The sequence below is a fragment of the Lepidochelys kempii genome, chromosome 7, assembly GCF_965140265.1.
Source record: "Lepidochelys kempii isolate rLepKem1 chromosome 7, rLepKem1.hap2, whole genome shotgun sequence".
NCBI lineage: Eukaryota > Metazoa > Chordata > Testudines > Cheloniidae > Lepidochelys > Lepidochelys kempii.
Genome location: NC_133262.1, coordinates 93,463,060 through 93,487,224, shown reverse-complemented (window position 1 = coordinate 93,487,224; position 24,165 = coordinate 93,463,060). Strand labels below are relative to the sequence as shown.

General features: G+C 36.8%; 1 protein-coding gene across 5 annotated transcripts in view; it reads left to right on the top strand.

Annotated features, from left to right (window-relative positions):
• PLCE1 (phospholipase C epsilon 1) overlaps window positions 1-24,165 on the top strand; it is a 291,084-nt gene that overhangs the window by 108,362 nt on the left and 158,557 nt on the right. For all 5 annotated transcript variants that reach the window (XM_073353850.1, XM_073353848.1, XM_073353849.1 and 2 more), the window contains exon 2: window positions 10,764-11,049. In XM_073353850.1, the coding sequence (XP_073209951.1) occupies window positions 10,764-11,049 (286 nt within the window). The remainder of the gene's footprint in view (window positions 1-10,763; window positions 11,050-24,165) is intronic.

Sequence of the window (24,165 nt, the reverse complement as noted above, 5' to 3'; positions counted from 1 at the left end):
GTTACACATTCAGTGCTTTAGCACATCAAAACAGACAGTGTTAGAAAATGTTATATGAAGTGCAGAGTCTTTGGAGACAGCAAGTGCCCTGAAGTTACTTTATACAATCGGGATTAGCACCATTATTCTATATATATCTCTCCAACAAAACACTGTCGCCTATTTCTGTCAACAAATGGTTTCTTTGCTTTGGCAGCTGTAGGCAACAGAATATGCCTTTATAAATTGCAGAACCCGATTTTTAAAGTATTTTGGGAAGGTAACTGCAGTTTTTAGAAATTGTAATTATTTTCATTAACTAAATATTTTTCAGAACAAGCTAGAAAGACTAACTATGCCTGCTGCTAAGGTATTTTAGAGACAGTCATTTATCAGTAAATGTGGTATACATAAATAAATTGCTGTGCTGTACTGTAGTTACACTTGAAGTACTCCTAAATGTTCATAAGTAACCAACATGAGACATGGTTCCAGTTTAAACAGGACCAATAAACAACAATTAGTGGGAAATTGGCACTTTTTAAAATTAAAATTTGACGAACCCTGAAGTTTATTAGATCTGATCTGAAAAGTTATAAGCATTCTGAATGCCCTCTTCCACCTTTCTCAGCTATTACAGATAATTTATTTTCAAAGTGAAAAGGAGTACTTGTGGCACCTTAGAGACTAACCAATTTATTAAAGCATAAGCTTTCGTGAGCTACAGCTCTCTGTGTATATATAAAGTGTACATAAGTGTACATATGTGTACATATTCTCTGTGTATATATAAAGTCTGCTGCAGTTTCCACGATATGCATCTGATGAAGTGAGCTGTAGCTCACGAAAGCTTATGCTTTAATAAATTGGTTAGTCTCTAAGGTGCCACAAGTACTCCTTTTCTTTTTGCGAATACAGACTAACACGGCTGTTACTCTGAAACCTATTTTCAAAGTGTTATTTCCAAGGCAATGGGAGAGTTGTATTGAGATTGTCAGTGGTGGGTATGTGGAAAGAGATCGCAAAAAGTCAACAATATTAGGTCTTGAGATCTTTCTTAAGACTCTTCCCTGAAAATACAACATGTTGTATTCCCAGCAATGCAGGAAGTTGCTGGATGTGACATGTATGCAGAATTAATCATAATATTATAGAAATGTAGGGCTGGAAGGGATTTGAGAGATCATCTAGTCCAGCCCCCTGTGCTGAGGCAGGCCAACTACACCTAGACTATCCCTAACAGATGTTTGTCCAACCTGTTCTTAAGACTGGAAGACTTATTCCAGTGCTTAACTATCCTTATAGTTAAATTAGATATCATGGGAAAAAATTCGAAATCTCCCTTGCCGCAGATTATGCCTATTACTACTTCCCTACCTTCAGTGGCAAGGAGAACAATCAATCACCATCCTCTTTATAATAGCCCTTAACATATTTGGAGACTGTTATGAGGTTCCCCTTCAGTCTTGTTTTCGAAAGACAAAAAATGTTCAGGGTTTTTTGTCTTTCTTCATAGGACATGTTTTCTTTTATAATTTTTGTAGCTGTCCTCTGGACTTTCTCCAATGTGTCATTTCTTTTTTAAAGCGTGGAGCCCAAAACTGGATACAGTACTCCAACTGAGGCCTCACCAGTGCCAAGCAGAGCAGAACATTTACCTCCCGGGTCTTACATACAACTCCCCTGTTAATACACCTTGGAATTATATTAGCCTTTTTTGCAGTTATCCATCACATTTTTGACTTTTGTTAAATTTGTGATCCACTATAGCTGCCAGATCCTTTTCAGCATTATTATTGCCTAGCGAGTTATTCCCAGTTCTGTATTTGTGCATTTGATTTTTTCCTTCCTAAGTGAAGTACTTTGCATGTGTCATAAATGAATTTCATCTTGTTAATTTCAGACCAATTCTTCAATTTGTTAGTCATTTTGAATTCTAATCTGGACCTACAAAGTGCTTGCAACCCCACTCAACTTTGTGTCATCTACAAATTTTGTAAGCATATTCTCCACTCAGCTATCCAAGTCATTAATGAAAATATTGACCAGGACTGGACCCAAGACAGACCACTGTGTGACCCAACTAGATATGTCCTAGTTTGACAGCAAACCATTACTTTTAAATGTTCTTTCAATCAGTTATGTACCCACTTTATAATAGTTTTGTCTAGACCACGTTACCCTAGTTTGCTTGTGATAATGTGTTGTGGGACTTACTAAGTAAAAGCCTTACTAAAATCAAGATATATGGTGTCTACAGTTTCCCCCCCTCCTTTAGGCTAGTAACTATGTCAAAGAAGGAAATTAGGTTAGTTTGGCACAATTTCTTCTTGACAAATCCATGCTGGCTAATAAACCCTATTATCGTCTAGGTCAGTGGTTCTCAGCCCGCAGGCCACTTGCAGTCCGATCAGCATGCAGCTGCAGCCCATGTGCCATCCTCCGAGATAGTATATATATTGTGTGGATGCAGCTGTAACCCACGGGGAGCTGCATATACATCCCACAATGGTAAATAGGTTGAAAATCACTGCTCTAAGTGCTTAGAAATTGATTGTTTAATAATTTGTTCCAGGTAACTTTCCAGGTATTGAAGTTAGGCTGACTGGTATATAATTCACCAGGTCCTCTTTGTTCTTCCTTTTAAAGATTGGCACTATGTTTACCTTCTCTAATCTTCTGGGACCACACCTGTTCTCTGTGAGTTCTCGAAGATAAATGCTAACAGTTCCAAAATTACTTCAAGCTAGTTTCTCAAGTACCCTAGGGTCAGTTTCATCAGGCCCTGCCAACCTGAGTACATTTAACTTATCTGAATATTTTTAACCTGTTCTTCCCCTATTTTGGCTTGAGTTCGTTCCCTCTTGTTGCTAGTATTAATTGTGTTAGCTGTCTTGTCACCATTATCCTTTTTAGTGAAGACAGAAGCAAAATAGCTATTAAACACCTCCGCCTTCTTGACATCATCTGTTATTAGCTCTCCTTCACTGCTATGTAGTGGATCTGCAGTTTCTTTCCATTTTCTCTTGCTCCTAATTTATTTATAGAACCTCTTCTTGTTACCTTTTATGTCCCTTGCTAAGTGTAACTAATTTCGTGCCTTAGCCTTTCTGATTTTATCCCTTTCTGAATGTAATTAACTAATCATAACAAAATCCTAGACCTAGTGTAGGATCGAGAATTTTTACTATTAATTTCTCTTAATTTTAAATGCTATATACACATGTTATATCTGAATGGTTCCTGATTCAATGAGAGAAGAACATGTTATATCTTCAGAGTCGAGTCTTGAGAGAGACTGCCTATGCTTTGGAGAGGTTTCAATATCTACTGATATGTTTGCTCTGAAAGTAAAGGTTATATAATGTATAATTAGTAAATGCTAATAACACTCTTTGCTTAAACCAATCAATTAAAATAGACAATATTAGACAGGGTCACATTTAAAATCTATCTGTGAACTTATGGTGTATATTCACAAAGTAATTATCTGTGCAACACCTATACCATTGAGAATTGAGCATATTATTATAGGCATTGCAGTTAGTGACACCTATAGTTAAAGTTGTATGTGCTCTCCTTTGTAAGATCATAGTTTTGGTTGCTTATAACTTTGGCAAACTTAACACTTGGCCTGAAATTTTGCATTTTGGGTATGAGCCTCAAGTTATTTGTTTTGTTCTTTTAATGTTTTAGCTAAAACAGTTTAGCTCTTTCTGAGAACAAAGAGAAAATATGTTGTTTTGTCCATGCTGGGGAAAAAAGTGCATGAATCTAAGAGAGCACACTCTCCTACAGAACTCTTCGTTTTTCCTGAGTCTCAACATTCCTTGGCTATCTAGAAAATAACCGTGAAACCCACTTCCAGAGCTTGTCTCTCCATCCTTTTCTAGGGGCAAGTGCACAGAGAAAATAACTCATCTTCTGTTACCATCTACTCTTCGCTCAAGTGGTAGAGGACTGTATTGGGGATCTTCAGATATGAGGGCTGATGATGACCCGTGGGGGGCCTGTATTGTTCAACATGATGAAATTTTTTCTTTTCAATTTTTAATTTTTAAAAAAAATTGGGAAATATCATTTTTTTAAAAGACTACATTAAATAAATATCAAGGTTGCAAAGTCAAACACTCAAAAGTTAGGAAACACCAGAATTAAGGTACCCTGTGCAATCTTTATTTGGCCTCCTTGTGCGTATGAATTATGGGCAGACTTTACTTATATGATTACACTGTTTTTTTCCACAGGATCCCTGTTTTACTCAGTGCACAGGCTGGACCTGCTTTGAGGATAAATCAGGGTTGGGTAGTGAAGAAACCTTGTCTTTAGGACCCCTGCTTCATTTGTTACAGAAGCCAGAAAGTATGTGGTGAGTGAGGCAGGGAACTGCAGGAAAAGAAAGGGTTATTTCATGGTTTAGGCAGTTGAATTTCACCCTGGAAAAAAGGATTCTATGCCTACTTCTGCCACAGGATTTCTTTATGATTTTGGTCAAACCACATTGTGATGGGTTTGGTCATAGAGATCCCCTTGGGACTGTCACCTGATGTGCTGAAGTTACCTCTGAGCCCATTTTCCCTGCCAGCTTGGGACTCCAGAACCCTGCCTTGTTGAGCCAGACACTCTAGCCTGCTGCAACACAGACCCAGGTCTGGTCCACACCCCCAAAGCTGCAGACTTCAACCAAAAACTGCTCAGCAGGTCACCTATCTCCAACACCCAGAAACCCAGCTCCAAACCCAAATAAATCCGTTTTACTCTGTATAAAGCTTATATAGGGTAAACTCATAAATATTCTACCCTCTATAACACTGATAGAGAGAGATGCACAGCTGTTTGCTCCCCCAGGTATTAATCACTTACTCTGGGTTCATTAATAAACAAAAGTGATTTTATTAAGCATAAAAAGTAGGATTTAAGTGGTTTTAAGTAATAACAGACAAAACAAAGTAAGTCACCAAGCAAAATAAAGCAAAAACACACAAGTGTAAGCCTAATACATTAAGAAATTGATTACAGGTAAAATCTCACCCTCAGAGATGTTCCAATAAGGTTCTTTCACAGACTAGACTCCTTCCTAGTCTGGGCTCAATCTTTTCCCCTGGTTCAGTTCTTGTTCGTTCCAGCAGACATCTTAGGTGTTAAGCAGGGGCTGTCTCATGACTGGCCCTCTTTGTTCTCTTCCACCCCCTTTTATAACTTTGGCACAAGGCGAGAATCTTTTGTCTCCCTGGGTCCCCACTCCTCCTTCTAAATAGAAAAGTACCAGATTTAAGATGGATTCCAGTATCATGTGACATGGTCACATGTCCTGTGAGACCTCATTCTTCATTACCCACAGGCTGGCCCACATGTACACAGGAAGGCTTGCAGGTAAATAAACCATCTACAACTAATGTCCTAGTCAATGGGAGCCATCAAGATTCTAAACCACCATTAATGAGTTATACTTCATATTTCTAGCTTCAGATACAAGAATGATACATGCATACAAATAGGATGAACGCCCTCAGTAGATTATAAGCTTTGTAATGCCTTACAAGAGACCTTTTGCATGAAGCATATTCCAGTTAATCATATTAATAAGCATATTTCCATATGGAGTGCAACATCACACATATAATCCAACATTTTCATAGCTGGCCACAGTGTGTCCCTCATTTTCTGTGTACCCAACCTGAGACACCTGGATTGTGCTTTCTAGAAGCTCTAAGCACTCACAGCCACAACTGAGGATAATAAGAGCTGAGCAATAAACCTATAAAGTGCTATAAAATGCTCTGTACTCCGAAAACTCTTGGTTTCTCAAATTGGGTATTCAAAAGTTGTTGATAGTTTTGAAAAGTTTAGGTTCAGTCTGTGTCTCAGTTCCCCAGGTGTAAAATGAGGATAATACCACTATTTCACCTCACAGGGATGTTTGAAGATAAATTCATTAATATTTTTAAAGAACTAAGATATATGAGATCACTATAGACAAAACCTTTAAGGAAAGTAATGGTTCTGTTTTCAGTGCAGGGCTTGGATGGTATGCAGTAAATAATGCATGGGGCCAACATCAAATGATGAGGATTGAAATAATTACATATTTACAGTAACCATTCAGTGAGCACACTCCATCCTGTGCGCTAAATGAGGCAGGGGTCCTGTGGACAAAATAATATGTGATCATGTCATTAAAGACTGTATTGTAATGCGTGTGTATATATATATATATATATATATATAAGGGGGCTGGATTGAGATGGCATGGGCTACATTAATTCTGGCATTTCCTAACTTTTGTGAGCTTGACTTTGCAACCTTAACATTCTTTTAATAAGGTTTTTAAAAAGTAATATATATAGGCCGATATGGTGTGGTGTAGAATACCATGGGGGAGGATCTCCCTTTTCTCCTGAACAGCATGGAGAGAGAGATGTCTCCATGGGCCCTGTGTTCAGCATTTCTTGCTACACCATTCTGAAATGCATGGCATACAATCACCCAGTTTTTCCCTGAAGTTGTTTACTGGAGGAAGTACCTCCTCTGAGAGCACCTTTTCTTCCTTGGTCAAAATTAGGACTGTGTTCTTGCTTAGAGTTCATTCTTGCTTTCCTTGAACTAAGTAACTAACTTCATGCCTATATAGTCCAATCCCCTGCTTGGAGCAGGGGGTGGGACTAGATGACCTTCTTCTAACTCTAATCTTCTATTAGTCTGTGATTGTGCAGAATTCATAAAACAGTTGTATTCTAAAAAAAAAAAAAAAAGTGCCACAATTAAAACCTTAATGTTTTCCATAGAATGTTAGAAAAAGTTAAGAAACCAGATGAAAAATAATATTAATTATGGAAAAATGACAAGGTCTCATGCCTTTATTTCAGTATACCATTACATTCTCACTGGAGTTAAGAAATCTGTATTTGTTATCTAGTAATAAGCTAAGTTTGATTCATCCTGTTGACATCAAATGCCTAAAGATCTCATTCATTGTTTTCTAATTTTAGAAGGAGCCCTTAGAGGTCAGTCAGGTTGTCTCAACATTGGGTTCTGAGTCACAGATGCTGTATTTCTAATAAAATTAAGAGCTTCAGAAGTGACTCACCTTGGAAAAGTTTAAATCCATGGAGATTGTTTATGTGGTTTATATTCTATATTAACAAGTCTGAGAGTTTTCTGTCTGGGAGTAATTGAATTGCATTACTAAATGTGATATTAAATTATCAATTATCATAATAGTAAATTACACATTATAGACTAAATAAAATTGAAATTTGTTTCCCCAAAGTTGTTGTATTGGAATAAACAAATACTAAATTTAAGTTTAAAATATTTATTTTAATAAACATTGCATTATATTTGAGTCCCAAATGTTATGGCTCAAAATGAATTCCAATATATTACTTGGGAGCCAAATTCTGCAGCACTAGTTCAAACAAAACATCAGTTGCTTTCAATGAGTGTTTTGCCTGAATGAAAACTGCAGAATTGGTACAAGGTATCAAAAATATCACATTAATTTATATCTTTTTATGCATCTGTTCAAATTACGTTTAGAGTTTTAAGCATGTTGCAACCATGCCTTTAACTATAAGTTGAGTCTAGTTGTACTGTAGTAAAACTGTGTTCATATTGCTGTATGGTGATATAAATGATATGAAAGTAAACCACTAATGGTTGCTGTTTATCTCCCATTGGTATAATATAGAAAGGGCAAAATGGAGTGGGGTCTGCCAGTGAAGTAAATTGAAGCCTAATGCGCACATTTATAGATAGAATTTTTCGTAATTTCAAGTTAAATTACAATGTTAAATATGTGTGAGGATGCTTTGGGAGTAAAACACACAACTGAGGGGCAGGGGAAGGGCAGTTGACCAAAAGCAAACCATTTCCAAAGATCATCTAGAAAAAACTGTTAAGCAAGTAGCACTGTTTGTGCTACCATCACATTACTGTGCATGTCTATAGCACCTTTCACTTAAAAATTCTGAAGTGCTTTATGAATGTATATTTGTATATCATTATAATTAATTATATATATGAAAGTTAAAAGAACAAATAGAATTCAGCCCAATATATGTGAGAGAAGCAGCCATTTTGTCAATAACATAGTCAATGAATTTAAAAAAAAACAACTCTAAATAGGAAGTGCTTGTGAATAAGAAAGGCAAAGTGGACAAGCATGAACTGATAGCCTTACACCAAAACTTGCAGATAGCTAGAGGACTTTGGTGAGGAAGATCCAGGGATGAGGTCCTTGAACTGAGAAGACTGCCTCCAGTCTGATCAAAATGAAAGCTGGTGTTGGAGAACAAGGACAACTTGACTGAACTAACATTGCCCTGTTTAATTGTGATAGGACTGAATGTAGTGTGTTTTCAGTGAGGGATCCTTGACTGTGGAATTTGCTTCTGTTGGTGTTCCAGAGACTGGATTTGTTAATCTTCAGGTTGTGCTGCAAGGCTCATCTGTTTTATACATTTTAGAAGGGGTGATGAATAATTGCTTGGTATAACTTTATAGTCTGAACTGTGGTGGTTTGGGAGAGTCCTTATTTTTGGGACCTTAGACCCTATTTTATATTGCTTTTTATAAAGATTGTATGTTTGCCCTGGATGGGAAATTTTGTAGTAAATAGAAATACATACCTAAGTTGGACTTTGGCCACAACACCGTAGCTAACATTGCCAGGTTAAATGTAAAAGGGATCTTTAATGGAACAAAGTCTTAGTTTTACATCTTATTCGGAAGATGGTATCTCTAGGGAATTGATTAAAGAAAAGTGCCTGAATCACTAGCACCACTCTCTACCACCTAGGTTTTTTTTGGTAGTCTCGTGTCTAAGCAATGAATCATTATACTGATTAGCTATCAAGATCTCATGGAATCACAGTACAAAGTTATTGAAGGACTGAACTAATGGTCTGAGTCCAGATATGACAGTACTATGCACCTTTACAAGGTGGTCTGGGCTCAGGACTCTCTCATCTATTCAGTTAGGGTGAAGAGTATTATGGAGATCGAGTCATTTGTAGGAGGAAGATTTGTTCATGGTACAATGACAGATAAGTGCTTACCCCTCCCATGGACTTTCATTCAAGTTAGGTGCATAACTGTCATCTGTAACTTTGAAAATCTCCCTTCAGAGGCACTTCAGTTCTGATTTCAGAGTGCAGCAGACTTTGTCTTGTTGTCCTACATAGTGTATGAGGCAAAATCTACTATTTTATAAAATATTATAAAAAATATTCTAGTAACATTAGTACAACCTTGGATGCCGTATTTTTGACAATTGTTTGTGTTTGTAGATTTTGTTGATACTTTACCTCACAGGTTTCAGAGTAACAGCTGTGTTAGTCTGTATTCGCAAAAAGAAAAGGAGTACTTGTGGCACCTTAGAGACTAACCAATTTACTTGAGCATGAGCTTTCGTGGCATCCGATGAAGTGAGCTGTAGCTCATGAAAGCTCATGCTCAAATAAATTGGTTAGTCTCTAAGGTGCCACAAGTACTCCTTTTCTTTTTCCCTCACAGTTCATCCTGAGTAGCCTACCTTCTGCTGCTCTGTATCTAGATTTCCCCTTTCTTTATAATGTGTTCTCTTTCCTTTCATGTCGCCATGTCTGGAAATACTGTAGCAGTGAACCTTGCTTTGAGGGTGGAGAGAAAGGAAACCCAAGAGCTAATAAAATAATTTTAATAAGCAAAGCAAATGCAGTCAGTCTCTCACCTAGTAAAATCCTTCCTTAATCTGCAGCATTCATAAGATTAACTTGTCTGTTTTAAAACTACTTAAATGTTAAATTCAGAAGTAATTATTTCAGGTAGAGTAGATTTATTGAGTGAAGTGAGAATAATGATTTAAGTCCAAAGGTGTAAATTGCTTGCACTGCTGTCTGGTTTCGGGACAGGCCTTTGCAGCTTATCTCGGTATCCATACTGGTAACTATTTAGCTAACCTTTTGCTACATTCACTTTTGGTTTGCTAATTCATATTATTTAATTTCAAAAAGTAAATCTTGAAAACAGAGTATTAACATTAATCGGCAGTTTAGCCATATAAGACTGTGAAATATCAAGTGTTTCCTTGTATATTACATGAAAAAGATTTCTGGAAGCTTTTTGCTTTGATCATTAGGCTCTTTTAAAGTAAACAAAAATTACTTGGTAGCTAAGCCATAGAATGAACTTAATTAGTGTCTGAGCATGAGTATTGGAAAAAGAGAACTAAACCAATATTAGGCAGAGAACCTAGGCATATGCTGGATGTAGGTAATGAGCATAATACCAGAACATTTTGAAAGATTGTTCTTATGGATTAAAAAAAAACCAAAACCCTAAACCAAAAAAATCTCTTAATGAAACTGTTTTTACTGCCATTGAAATCAATAGGACATTATTAATTAGTCAAAAAATGTCTAGTCTTATAATAATGTCATAAATAATTTTTAATTTAAATGTTGCCTCAATTTCTCTTCATGGCATATTTTAGTAATATGATGATCAGTAAAGCCTGTTTGGAATTGGGACACACTAAAGTAGTAGTTTTTAAGCATCCTGTTAGAAAACAGCCTTATTTAAATAGCTAGTTTAAAATCCCCACTCAAAATCTTTGCAAATAAGGTTTGGATTCTTAGTATTTTACAGTTTAATATATAAATACAATGTTCTAGCTGCTAGAGTCTTTACTCTTTGAGCCCATTGAACTTTTACAAGAAGCCATGCTGATGTTTTTTCGGAAGGTTCAATTTATTGTCCTCAGCAAATTGAACTAACACTTCATGCTTTTATATTTTTCACAGATCTACAATGCAGTGAAGGAGGAAGAGGCGGCGGAAGATACTTTTGAATATTGTCTCCATCCTCTGAGAGAGCTTCCAACACTAGATGCAGATTGCAGATGCAAAAATGTCTCTTTTGTAAAACTATGCGTAGAAAGTGCTTGCTCTGAGTACCGTGCCACTTTACAAAGGACGTCACTCTCTAACTTTATCACTGGTGCTCTACTAGAAGCAACTACATCACTGGGAGCAAGAAGTGGTCTTCTAAACATCTTTGGAGGGTCAACTGGAAGAACAATGCTTAAAGGTAATAAAGGAAAATTTTGTTGTTTTGAACTTTTATACAAATATATTAAGTACAGAAAATCTTCATATTATAGAATGCTGCACTGTGTACAATAATGTATATTCCCCTATGTGGAACTGGCGTAGATAGGCGAAAGTACTGTATGCTTGCAGAAGCTTTCCTGTACAATTCAGTCGGTGAAGAAGAGGGTAGCTGTGTCAGTTTGGTGAGATAGTAAAAATGCCTGTAAACTGAAATATTCCATATAACAAAAGAAATGTCAATATTTGTTTCTCTTTAGAAATGTTCCTGTCACCATCCCAATAATTAAAGTTTATGCCATAGTTGTCAAGACAGGTTTCTTTGTACTGTAATATCTAAATATTTGGCAAGAGCTCCTTTTTATCAATTGAATGGACTCATTACTTTAGACAAGTCTATACTATATCTAATAATTTTTGTTGTCATTATTATTTTACACAGTACTATACTATAAGCATATGTGGTTCGTTAAATACTGGTTTTCTATGCCCTCCTCTCTGTTGTATCTGAACACCTCAGATACATTAGTGTACCCTATAAGAAAGGGAAGTGTGTTTTCTCAACTGGGGTTTTGAAGCAATAGAAATTGTTACTTGCCCAGAGTCACGCAGAGTCTGTGACAGAACTGGGAACAGAATCAAGATCTCTTGGGTCCCAATCCAATTCCTTAATCAGAAGATCATCCTTCTTCTCTTTACAGACAAATAATGGTACAGTTCCTGCTCAGAAGAGTTTACAATTGAAGGCCTCACTTCTGCAATCTGATCAGTGTGATTGGATCCTTGAGCCTGCGTAGAGTCCCATTAAAGTTAATGAGACTATGCATGAGTACAGTTGTCTGCTCATGCAAATCAGATTATAAATTAAAGCCCTAAAATGGATGGGGGGGATTAGGAATAGGTGGTAAACTGTGAGTGGAAGAGGGCTAGGGATGTGTCAACAATAAGAACTTGCAGTTTAGGTCACTATGCACAAGTCTTGAGAGTTTCATTTATTATTATAATAAAAAAAGAGTGCTTATAAACCTTCCTTGAAGAAGTGTGTTTTGAGAAGGAACTTGGAAAAGATATAATGAGATAGAGACAGAAAGGAGGCCCTAGATATAAGCTAAGTGGTCTCAAGGAAGAAGGCATGAAGCTGAGTGCAAAAGAAGGAAGCGAAAGCAGTGATTAGTGAATGGATTGGAAAGGGATAAGAGGAAGAGCTGGAGAGTGTAAGTGTAATGATAGTACAACAGTAGCAGTGCTATAAATAGGACTAGAAAATGTTCACAAAAACAGAGAAATTATATACATTTATTTGAAAATTTATTGAAAAGTAGTTACCAATGTTATATACATCTAACTATGGAAAACCTAGAATCATCTAGTTACTAGTTTGCAGTTACAAAAAATACATTTAAGTTTAAACATTTTGTTCTGTATATTTGTTTAGCTATCTAAATCTTGGTAACTGCAGGTATTGATCAAAATAGCATTATATAGGGCAAAGATTGGAGGGAGTAGTTAATCATTATGGAGTAGTACATTCGTTTGTTTAGTGAAACATTCATTTTGCGTGCTTTATCTAGTTCAACAGGGAGTTACCTTATAGGTTGTTTTTAGGGATTGTTTTAGGATATGCTGTATAAAAATGGATAGGGAAGGATATATTGTATGGCACTGTATTTACAGTACTGTATGTTGACAAATATTCGCATATAATAGAATAGCAGATAATGAGATATGAGTTAAAGATCTCTTAAAACATTGTAACAATTTTGGATATACTCTCAAGATACATTTCAGTCTCTGTCAAATGAACTAGAAACTTGTTTGTTACTGAAAGTAAAATGTTTATATATAATATGTGAAACATTCTGTCATCCAGGTTTAAAACATGCTGTGGTGATTAAAATTAAGGTCCTAAAAATTTTAAATGTGTATGTATTAGTACATTTAACTGAAAAATACATTATTGATTTTATGTAGGTACTGTATTGTAACAGGGGCCTGGGAGGGCCGGGTGGCCTGTTGGTTGGAATGCATGACTTCCGGCCCCTTGCTTCCCTGTTCAAGGTGCCTGAGTCTTTGGGGTAGTGGAACCTGGTCCCTCCCACTCCAGCAGGTCCTAGTCCTGGGCCTGTGTGAGTCAACCCCTGAATTATGGATCTCCCTGCGGGGAGTCTATGGCCACTGTCCTGTGCTCCTTCCTACCGCTGTTCCTTCAGTTTGGGGCACAGCCCATATAATCCAAGTTGCTGTGATGGCTTGTCTCAAGCAGTGTCTTCTTGTGCACCTTGGGTGGTATCCTGATGTGGTCCCAGGTTGATTCTGGGTGGGGCAGTTGTAAATTTGGCAGGGTTGGAACCCAACAAGAACTCTGTGCTACAGTTATCGAATTCTCTCTTAGGCCAGGTGCTCTTAAGTCTCCTCCACAATCTTCATTAGCCAGGGAGATGGTACTTATTTCCTGGTGACTGCCTTCACTGGCAGGCTAGTGATCCTTCCCCTCCAGTAGGGAGGCAGCTAGCTCCTGCTTCTTTTACAGTCAGCCCTGAACTGAGCCAGTTTCTCTTTTTCCTCCCACTCCAGGCCAGGCATTGGCTGCAGGTATGACGAGTCGAGGCCGACTGGACCCAAAGGTTCTCTTTAGCCCCTTCCATGCAGTTTCTCCATTTCATCACATATACAAATGCTTTCTTAAACATAAACTGATACTATTCATTCTTTGATGGGAGAATATGGATTGCCTAGGTAATTCTAAGTTTATTCTATAATATCTATGAGAGCAGCAGTATTATAGAATCATAGGGCTGGATGAGACCTCGAGAGGTCATCTACTCTAGTCCCCAGCATTCATGGCAGGACTTAAGTATTATCTAGAACATTTCTTACAGTTGTTTGTCTAACCTTCTCTTAAAAATCTCCAATGATAAAGATTCTACAACCTCCCTATGCAATTTATTCCAGTGCTTAACTACCCTGATAAATAGGAAGTTTTTCCTAATGTCCAACCTGAGCCACCCACCCTTGCTGCAATTTAAGTATGTATCTTATTCTAAAATCGCCATTTAAAAGTTGAATGGATCAAAACTGACTTTGATGGAGGGATGCATGTTTGTTTAATTCTCAAAATATTGACCATAAACAAGAAGGTTGCTTGTTTTATACTATTTATAGAGACTTTGTTTATAGATACAGTGGAGACATAAATTTACTATTGGTAAAATGTCATTATGAAATAAACATCTATCACAAGAGAATTGGCTTTATTGAGGGATTTTGAGTGGTAATGTAGAAGAGACCAGGAAGAGTTCCTGGCTGCTGGGAGGGAGAGCATGTTGGAATTCTTGCTCGTAGTCCTGCCCCTTTGTTGCCCTGGTTCCTTGTGGTACTCTTCCCTAATCTACGTTGTTGGTGACAACCAGGAACATTTCATTTACAGCCATGATGTAAATCCTGTGTTAATTCTGTCCTAACGGTCACAGCAATGGCCACTTCTTATATTTTAGGTGTTACATTTGACATGCATTTGCAAGGAATGACTTTTCTGTCCTACTGAATATCAACCTTCCCATCCAGCAGTGGTAAGCAGTGAAAAGGAAGAAACTTTAAGGAATATGGCAACTCACTCCATCTTACCTGCACCATGGCAGGGAGAGTTTAACTTGTAGTAGTTTAACTTGTAACTTGTAAAGTTAACCTGTAGACAAGCCCTTACTTTACAAAACTACAGAAGTTTTTAAACTACCTATTCAAGTGGATAAATACTTGCAAGCTTCTTTTTAACTATAACGTGGGCTACATCTACCCCATATGGAACAAATTATTTACCCATGCAAGAGCTCTTTCTTCAAGATGATGAAAAGTTTAATTTTTTTTCATTTTTAAAAAGGTAAAAAGGTTCAGGAAAATACAATTAAGCATACAGATTATGCTTAATCTGTTTTATTTTTTCCTTTTTCTACAGGTGCATAGCACTCTGTCAGTAATACAGTGATACTACTTTACTAATATGCTAAGCCAAGCACCTGCCACAACTCAAGATACATGAGACAGGGAATTTAATTCCTGACTCATTTAATCATTGACTAAATCCATAAAATAACTGAAGAATACAGAAATACTTTTTAATAACGTAAGAATCTGGAAATGTCAAATATTTTGGTTGTTTCAGCTGCTCTATATTCCCCACTGTGATTCAGCAAGACATTGGTCAAAGTTTTACCTTAAGGCTTGCTGTCTCTGTACATGCGTATATTATTTTACAATTTGAAAAATAAATTGAGCCAAATATAAAAAGGGTAGCAAAACCCATGACTCAGGTGTCTCTGGTGAGAACATTTTGTGTCAGCTGTGATTCCAGTAACTGATGTTAACTCTTTAAAACTCAAAGGAGTCTGATGTTTTGTTTAAACTAGTGGAAATGGCCATAGGTCTGATATTTTATTCACTCACAGTCTCAGTGACGCAATTCTGGCAGCCTGGAATCCTGTGGAACATTATTGTTAAAGACAGATGTTCCCAGAGGATAAGAGAATTCCCTTAGTTGACCAGAAAATACCAGATTAGTAATTTAACATGGACCCAGTTTAGATTCGACAACCATTCAGATGTAAACAGCAGGAATTTCAGGCTTACAAGGCAATCATTTCACAGATTCATGTTTGACAAGAGTTAAGAAATTAAAACTCTGAGGACTTGTGTGTTAATTATACAATCAACTCTGCTTAAGTGTGTGGATAGAATTTTTTTTTCCTGATGTTTTTCCACCTCTTTATGGCCGATTCTCTTACTTGACCAATTTTTTTAAAAAACCCCAAATAATATTTTAATGTCATTTATACTTAGTCCTTAGTAAATTGATGGATGTAGTATTTGTTCACTACATACTACTTGTTTCTCAGGGTTTTCTTTTTCATGAGTGTACGTAACATGAAAACTTGAGATAGCTTATTGTAGATTTTATTTTGCTGCCTTGCAGTTTTACATTTCTATATGGACAAGATGGTGACACATACTGTTTGTGACTGGGCCAGATATTTAAAGGAATTTAGGTGGCTAAAGATGCAGTTAGGTACTTAGTGCAATTTTCAAAGCACTTAAGTGCCTAATGTCCATTGAAATCAATAGGAGTTGGGTGTGTCGGTGCTTTTGTTTCACCCCTATATTTACAGAGAAAGCTGTGTCAGAGGGGGATAATTAACCCCCAGTACCACCACTGCCACCATTTCACAGGAATTCTGCTGGAAGAAATTACAGCTGGGGTTCCGTAGGAGCCTCTCCTAGTGGTGGCTGGTCAGGAGAGGAGATGAATGAGCGTGTCTCCTGGGTGCGATTTTTCAGACTGCACAGGGTGTTGCCAAGGCTCACGCAGACCAGGTGCTGTATTTGTGTAGTTGAGTCCGATGTTGCTTCAGGCACGTTTTCTGTTGGAGGGGTCTGTAGCCTTTGTTTCCACCAGCAAAAGGTAGCTTAACCCAGGGCATGAATCTGGCCATATTAAGATTTCTTCTGTTGTTAGCTGTGAAATAAAGGATTTGCTGAGTATGAGTGTGTGGACCATGGCTGAGAGAGAGAGTGTGTGCAAATAGTGAAGTTAATCATAAAATGTACAAACTTTCATTTTAAAAAGTTTAATTAGTCTGAAAAAAATGGGATTTTTAGTGCATGTAGTTAATCCTTTGGAGTGTATCTAAATTGTTTATTATTTTAAAAGGCTAAAAACTCATTTGCATGAGCCTTGTAAAAGTAATGTCCATGGGAACATTTATAGTGTAGAGTGGAACTTGCTTGGTATGTTTATGTTAGCTTGTCAGTCAGAAGCAAAAAAAAACCCCAAGGACCTCAAGACATTGAGTCATCACTAAAGATTCCCTTGAAGTTTTGTTTCCAGCAAACAAATGAGAAGAAAATAATCACTACATTTATAGTAAAATGCTATTTTATTTATGATCAGATAAAATATGTGGGATACTAATATTTGCTTTTGGTTAAATTCTAAGATATCCTTTACAGTTTTCTTATTAAAAGAAATTCTGAATTTTTGTTAGCCTTTCAAACAGACATTTGGTTTCAAAATATATCTAATGTTGTTTTACCAATTGTTCTGTGATCACTCAAAATGTTTTCTATGGTGAGCTATTTTATTCTTTTTATTGATAGAGAAATAATGAACAAAAATTCATATTTTTGTCAATTTTTCGTTAACATATTTTTATCTCTTCTTCATCTCCATGATGAATCTTGTATTATAATATTTAATATTAATTCCTCAGTTATGTAAATTTAGTAGCCGTCAATTGTAGCATTGAAACAACACCAGATTTACATGTTTATGTTTTGTTTTCTTAAACCTGAGTGGTGTTATTGCCAGGCTCTATTTCCAGTTCCATATAAAAAAAAAGTCAAGTTTTTTCAAACAAAAAGTGTATGCAGCATGTAACCAAATCACGCTTGAGTGTAGTTATTTGAGTTCCAGGTCTAACTAAGTAGTTTTCTTGACTTCCAAGAGAGAGAGGTTACTTATGGTGGCTTTTTTTCCTTAAGTCTTCCCTACCCTAGCTAACTTAATAGACCTGATTTTCCACTTGTGTAGTTCTGCTGCTTGTAGCACTGGAAAAAGTTGGAGTATAGACAAAGTTCAGGTTAGGGTAAGATGAAAAGAGATAAAAATGCCACTATAGCTATGACCCATGGAGAATTATGATATCTGTGTAAGATGATAATTAAGATGCAGTCCAAGAGGCGGCTATCTCTTTATAAGCCCCTCAATTAGTGTTTTTTCACAGTGAATCCGACTTACTGAATGATTCAGAAAGGGTTTTTCCCCCCTATTTTTCCAAGCTAAACAAATAACTGCCTGGGATCCCAGCTTTCTCTCTAGCTATTTGTCTCAATATCTAAGTTGATGCCATATCACTCTATTAGTAAAACTAGGATGGGGTACATACTGGGTGTTTCAGGAAGGAAGTCTTGAAATTAAAAATAAAAAACAAACAAACAAAACCCCCTAACCTACAGGTTTTGTAGTGCTTAGAGTAAAGTTTCCTAAAGCAAAACTAATTCAGTTTATTATTTTTACAGGATGACTGGTCCTTTTTAAGAGAGAATGGGTTCAGTTCCACTTGTGACTAATCAGCTGCCTGATAGAAGGCATTAAGTGTGAAAACCCAGGCAGGTTAGGACACAGAGGAAGCAGAGGTGGGAAGGAGCATAAGGGAGCTGGTGAGGGTTCCCTGGGGTGAGCTGTATGAGCATGTGTCTCTTCCTCTCTCCCCACTCCAGAAAGCACAATTTGGGGGCTGCTGGGGGTTGGGGGAAGAGCTGGCACAGAGAGAACAGAAGAAAGTTGGTGGGACAAGACTGGCCAGAGTTGGGGAACCCTAACTAGCAGAAGGCTATCAGTAAAGGGGAAGAGCTGGCTCAGCCAGGAGCTAGCTGAACTGAAGAGAAGAGGGTGATTCCAGAGGAATATGAGGGATAGAACTCAGGCAAAGGAGGCATGGGGAATGGAACAGTGGGGTGCCTCCTTGCAGAAGTCTAGAGAGAAGAGCTGTAGCGGAAAACTTGTAAGGCGCTTGGCGAATGGCCAGCATGGTAGTGGTCCTGGAGCAGAGGCACAAGTATCATGGAACAAGGATTGTTGCCTCTTAGGTAGGTGAGCTGGAGGTAGGGGGAGCCTGGGATAGGGAAAATAGAACTAATGAACACCTTTGTAACTTGTTTTACTTCGGGATTTGTGAACTGTTTCACTTTGAGGGACCTGTGAATGATGCACTTATATTAATCAAGTGATGTTCAGAAACAGGGCTTACATGAGACTCTGAGAGGGACATTATTTCTTTTCTGGGTGGGCGAGATGGCTGCTGCTCTGATCTGTGGCAAAAAAAACGGGTAACTCCAGTCAGCTCTGGGGACTGAAGAAGGAGTAGCTGAGGCAGGACTTGCATGTATTGCCATGCTTTGCTGCTTGAGGGCTCTATGTGGGCCCTGTAACAACTACCTTTTGCCTACTTAAACAGCACTGATAAAAATAAATGTCACTTGTTCACAGTGCTGCAGGTAAACAAACTTATTTCCTATATAAGACACATATATACAAAAATTTAACACAATTAAAATCGATTTTGTGTATAATTGTGTTCTCAAAATCAAAGGCTCATTTGAGTCCCAGTATTTCAACTTTTATCTGAGGAGGTGGGTAACCTGACCTTTCAGCAAGCAAGCCAAATGCATGTCTTCTTCATGGCTTACACAAAGCATGTCAGTTATGCATTTTGCCACAGTTTGTAGCTTTAAACGGAGCAGCTGCTGCCTGACTGTGAGTGTGGACAAGTGCTGTGTGCTATCCTTTTTGTGGTATTGAAGTACCTGTTCTTCTGGCATTTTAGAAAGAAACTTAAGGTTCAATAAAAGATACTTTAGCTGGTAAGATTTACATTTTTATGGGCTGTAAAACAAGGAGTTAATAATGTCTTTATAAAGCACGACAAGAGATAGAAGTAATGCGTTGCTTTTTAATCTAGTCAACTCATCAGTGTCTGCTATTTAATAACACAGCTTTGAGGACACTTACACTGTTGCTAGGTGGAAAATAAAGCAGACACACAATGTAAACAATGTTAAATGCAAAGGCCTCTCAGACTTGTAAATATGTATTTTGTAGTTTAATTTGTCTTTGAAATGAAAAGGAATAGAAATCTTTCTGGGGTCTGTAGGTAAATTTGTGTTGATTTTCTTCTCATTGCAGCTAATTTAGTTTGATGGTGAAATACGTTTGTGGGACATGCATTTATTTCTTACTTTATAATGGTAAGATTACATAAAACAGCTGAAATATTTATATTTGCTCCAATCAACTTTTAAAGAAAACTAAACAGGTGATTGTGTCTCATACAGTAGAATCTCAGACTTATGAACACCTCAGGAATGGAGGTTGTTCGTAACTGTGAACAAAACGTTATGGTGGTTCTTTCAAAAGTTTACAAGTGAAAAGTGATTTAATACAGCTTTGAAACTTTACTATGCACAAGAAAAATACTACTTTTAAATATCTTATTTTAAATGAAACAAGCATAGAAACAGTTTCCTTACCCTGTCAAATCTTTTTTTAAAATTTCCCTTTATTTTTTAGTAGTTTACGTTTAGTACTGTACTGTATTATATTTCCTTTTTTTTTTTTTTTGGTCTCTGCTGCTGCCTGATTGCGTACTTGCGATTCCAAATGTGTGGTTGACTGGTCAGTTTGTAACTCTGGCATTGGTAGCTCTGAGGTTCTACTGTAGTTCATAAATAATACAGATAAGATGTCATAATTTAGCAAAATTTTTGGAGTGTGTGAATTAATTTCTGCTTTGGTATCTTATACGTGGCCAGGTTTTAATCTTTTGAAATTATACATATGATTTGCTGCAAATTCGTTCTTTGTAGCTGAAATAGTTTTGTCAATAATTTCCCCTTTTCCTATGTAAAGTACCTGAGTGCATAACATGCAAAATGTGTATTTTGTTACTAATTTCATATATAATTGTGGAGTAACTCTTCTCCTACATTATTAAAAGTGAAAATACTGGTACTTGTGTAATTTAAACACATTTAATAAGATTCTTTGAAACAGGAATCAGGGGTGTATTTTATATGATAATGATTATGCTCCCCAAAATGGGCTGTTAGTTAAAGGATATATGAAACATACACCAATCAAAGAGATAATATCGCACTGCAATAGGAAAATTATAGTTGCTATCAGTAGCTACATTTTCACTTTAACTATTTACAGTATACAACATAAAAGCCCTGATTTGAGTCATGTCTGCATTAATGGCAACATAATAGGATTTACTAGTAAAAATGTAAAGTATTCCTGGAGTTGCAATTAAGGGATTCTGAAAATATGCTAAAAGAAAAGGAGTACTTGTGGCACCTTAGAGACTAACAAATTTATTTGATCATAAGCTTTCATGAGCTACAGCTCACTTCCACTGAATGCATCCAATGAAGTGAGCTGTAGCTCACAAAAGCTTATACTCAAATAAATTTGTTAGTCTCTAAGGTGCCACAAGTACTCCTTTTCTTTTTGCGAATACAGACTAACACGGCTGCTACTCTGAAACCTGAAAATATGCTATGATTCAATTTGCAGCTTGCTTGCTTTCAAGAAGAGAAAGTATGTTGCTTTTATTGCCCACCCCTTTAGTTGATTTTTTTCTCCACAACTCAGGGGGCACCCATCTTCCATTGCACAGATTTACAGTACACGATATCACTACTTGAATAACAAAATCAATATTCACATTAATTACATGACAGAGTTGTGTTAGATTACAGAAATTGTGCAAGGTTCTGAGATGTGCAGTGTACAAACAGCAGAATTTGATCCTAGATCTCTAATTCTGACAATATCAAAGTTTCAGTTATTTTAAAAGTATAAATAAAGGTTGAGAAGAATAGTTTAAGTTAACAAAAAGAAATGTAAAGTTACAAAGGTCAACTCAGTCCTCGGATACGTAGAAGTATCTTTCATTGACTTCAATAGTCTGATTTGGTATCATTATTCTAGCTTTTTTCTAAAATGAAGGGAGGTGTGAACATTTTTTGTTAATGCAAATTTTTTTATTCATAAATTATTGGATTACATTAACTACAGATTCTCTGTTTGTACATCATTTACTGTGGAAACAGTTGCATGTATTAAAATGCACTGTCCTAAATTTTAATAATTACAGAATAAATGAGCCATCAGTATGTTTTCTCATATCCAAATAGTGAATGTTGTGGTGTTCTACTTGTATAAATATTTAAGCCTAAACATGAATTTTCAGTTCTTTTGTAATTATTTTAAGTGCTTCAGAAGTTTTTTAAAATTAATTAGCAGAATACCAGGGGTTGCACAGTTTAAGGCTCAGTTCCAGTTTGAAACTCTTAAATTTCTGTATACCGGATTTCATATGAATTGGAATGTAAACATTTTAATACAAATTCTTTTTCTTTCTTTGCCAAATTCAAAGGTGCATATCTGCTTCTGGAAGGGGTTTAGACCTGATGCTACTACAGTAGCTCTTCCCCATTTCTTAATTTATTTTTTCTGTGGGACTACTGAGCACAAAGTAGCTACTCTCTGACCTTCCACATTCCTCCAAGAAAAAAGAAGAAATTTTTAAAATTGAATTATTTGTTAATTTGTGTAGAATATTTGGAAGTGAGGACGCTGGAAGATATTGCAAACATTTGCACACTAGCCATTTTCAATTAAATTCAGTGAATAATCTCTGTACATGCCCATGCATGCTCACAATTCCAGTTTCAATGTGAAGAATCAATGAAGTGAAAAATTGCTTTATTTTAGTTCAAATTTGTCTTCTGTATGATCAATCCTGTTACAGTACTTCTGTACATATCTCCTTCCCAAAATGGCATTAAGCAGTGGGGGGAAATTGTAATAATAGAAGCAAGGAACGTTTGGAACTTTTGTGTGTGTGTTTGTGTGTATTACTATTACTTCTAGAGAAGACATGGTCTAAACTTACTCAGTGGTCTTTTACACAGGGATTTTGCATAATATTCTTTGTGAAACGTGAGTGGGTACTTAAGTAGGGTGGTATCATACATATAGACAAATTTTTCAAAGGTTACTTTGATAAATTGTTCCTGTAAATACTTTTTCTCCTAGTCATTTTTCAAAAAGAACAGAATTTGGCTTTGTGAGAGTCTGTAGTTCATTTACAACTTTAAGCTCCAGTCCTGAAAAAAACTAATGCACAAGAGTATCATTGAACTACATGCTTTGTCATGTGAGCTGTTGCCCTGTAGAAGTTTTGTGGGGAGTTTCTGGCAGAGTATGGCTAGTGCTGTTCTCTGCAATATCCTGCCCATTTATGGAGCTGGAATCCAAACAGAGAGACTTCTGCAAGTCAAAGCAAATTATAGAATCATAGAAATGTAGGCCTGGAAGGGACCTCAAAAAGTCATCAAGTTCAGCTCCCTGCTCTGAGCTAGGACCAAGTAAACCTAGACTGTTCCTGACAGATGTTTGTCTAGTGTGTTCTTAAAAATCTCCAGTGTTGGAAATACCACAGCCTCCCTTGGAAGCCTAGTCCAGAACTTAATTATCTGTCCAATTAGGAAGTTTTTCCTTAATATGTAACCTAAATCTCTCTCGCTGCAGATTAAGCCAATTACTTCTTTTCCAACCTTCCGGGAATGGAGAGCAATCGATTATCATCCTCTTTATAAAAGCAACGAGGAGTCCGGTGGCACCTTAAAGACTAACAGATTTATTTGGGCATAAGCTTTCCTGGGCAAAAAAACGCTTCTTCAGATGCATCATTTTTGTTGCTCTCCTCTGGACTCTCTCTCTTTCCACAACTTTCCTAAAGTGTGGCACAAAGAATTGAACACAGTACTCCAGCTGAGACCTCACCAGTGCCAAGTAGACCAGGACAATTACCTCTCATGTCTTACATACAACACTCCTTTTTATTAGCCTTTTTTGCAGCTGCATTACGTTGTTAACTCCTATTCAGTTTTTGATCCACTGTAGCCCTCAGATCATTTCCAGCAGTACTATTGCCTAGCCAGTTATTCTCCATTTTGTATTTGTGCATTTGATTTGTCCTTCCTAAGTGAAGTACTTCTTGTTGTCTTTATTGAATTTCATCTTGTTGAATTCAGACCAATTTTCCAATTTGTCAAGGTCTTTTTGTATTTTAATCCTGTCCTCCAAGGTGCTTGCAACCCCTCCCCACTGGGTTTTATCCAAAAAAATTAAACATACTTTCCACTCCGTTATCCAAGTCATTAATGAAAATATTGACTAGTACCAGACTCAGGACTGACTGCTGTAGCACTCCACTAGATAAAACCTCCCAATTTGGCAGGGAACCATTGATAACTGCTCTTTGAGTACGGTCTTTCAAACAATTTGCGTCTACTGTGACGTTGCACTCCATATGATTTCATGAAAATGAGTGCGAACATAATGTCACTGGAATATGCTTCATGCAGAAGGTCTCTTATAAGGTGCATTACAAAGCTTATAATCTACCAAGTGTGGTCATCCAATTTGTATAAATGTATCATTCTTGTATCTGAAACTAGAAAGATGAAATATAAC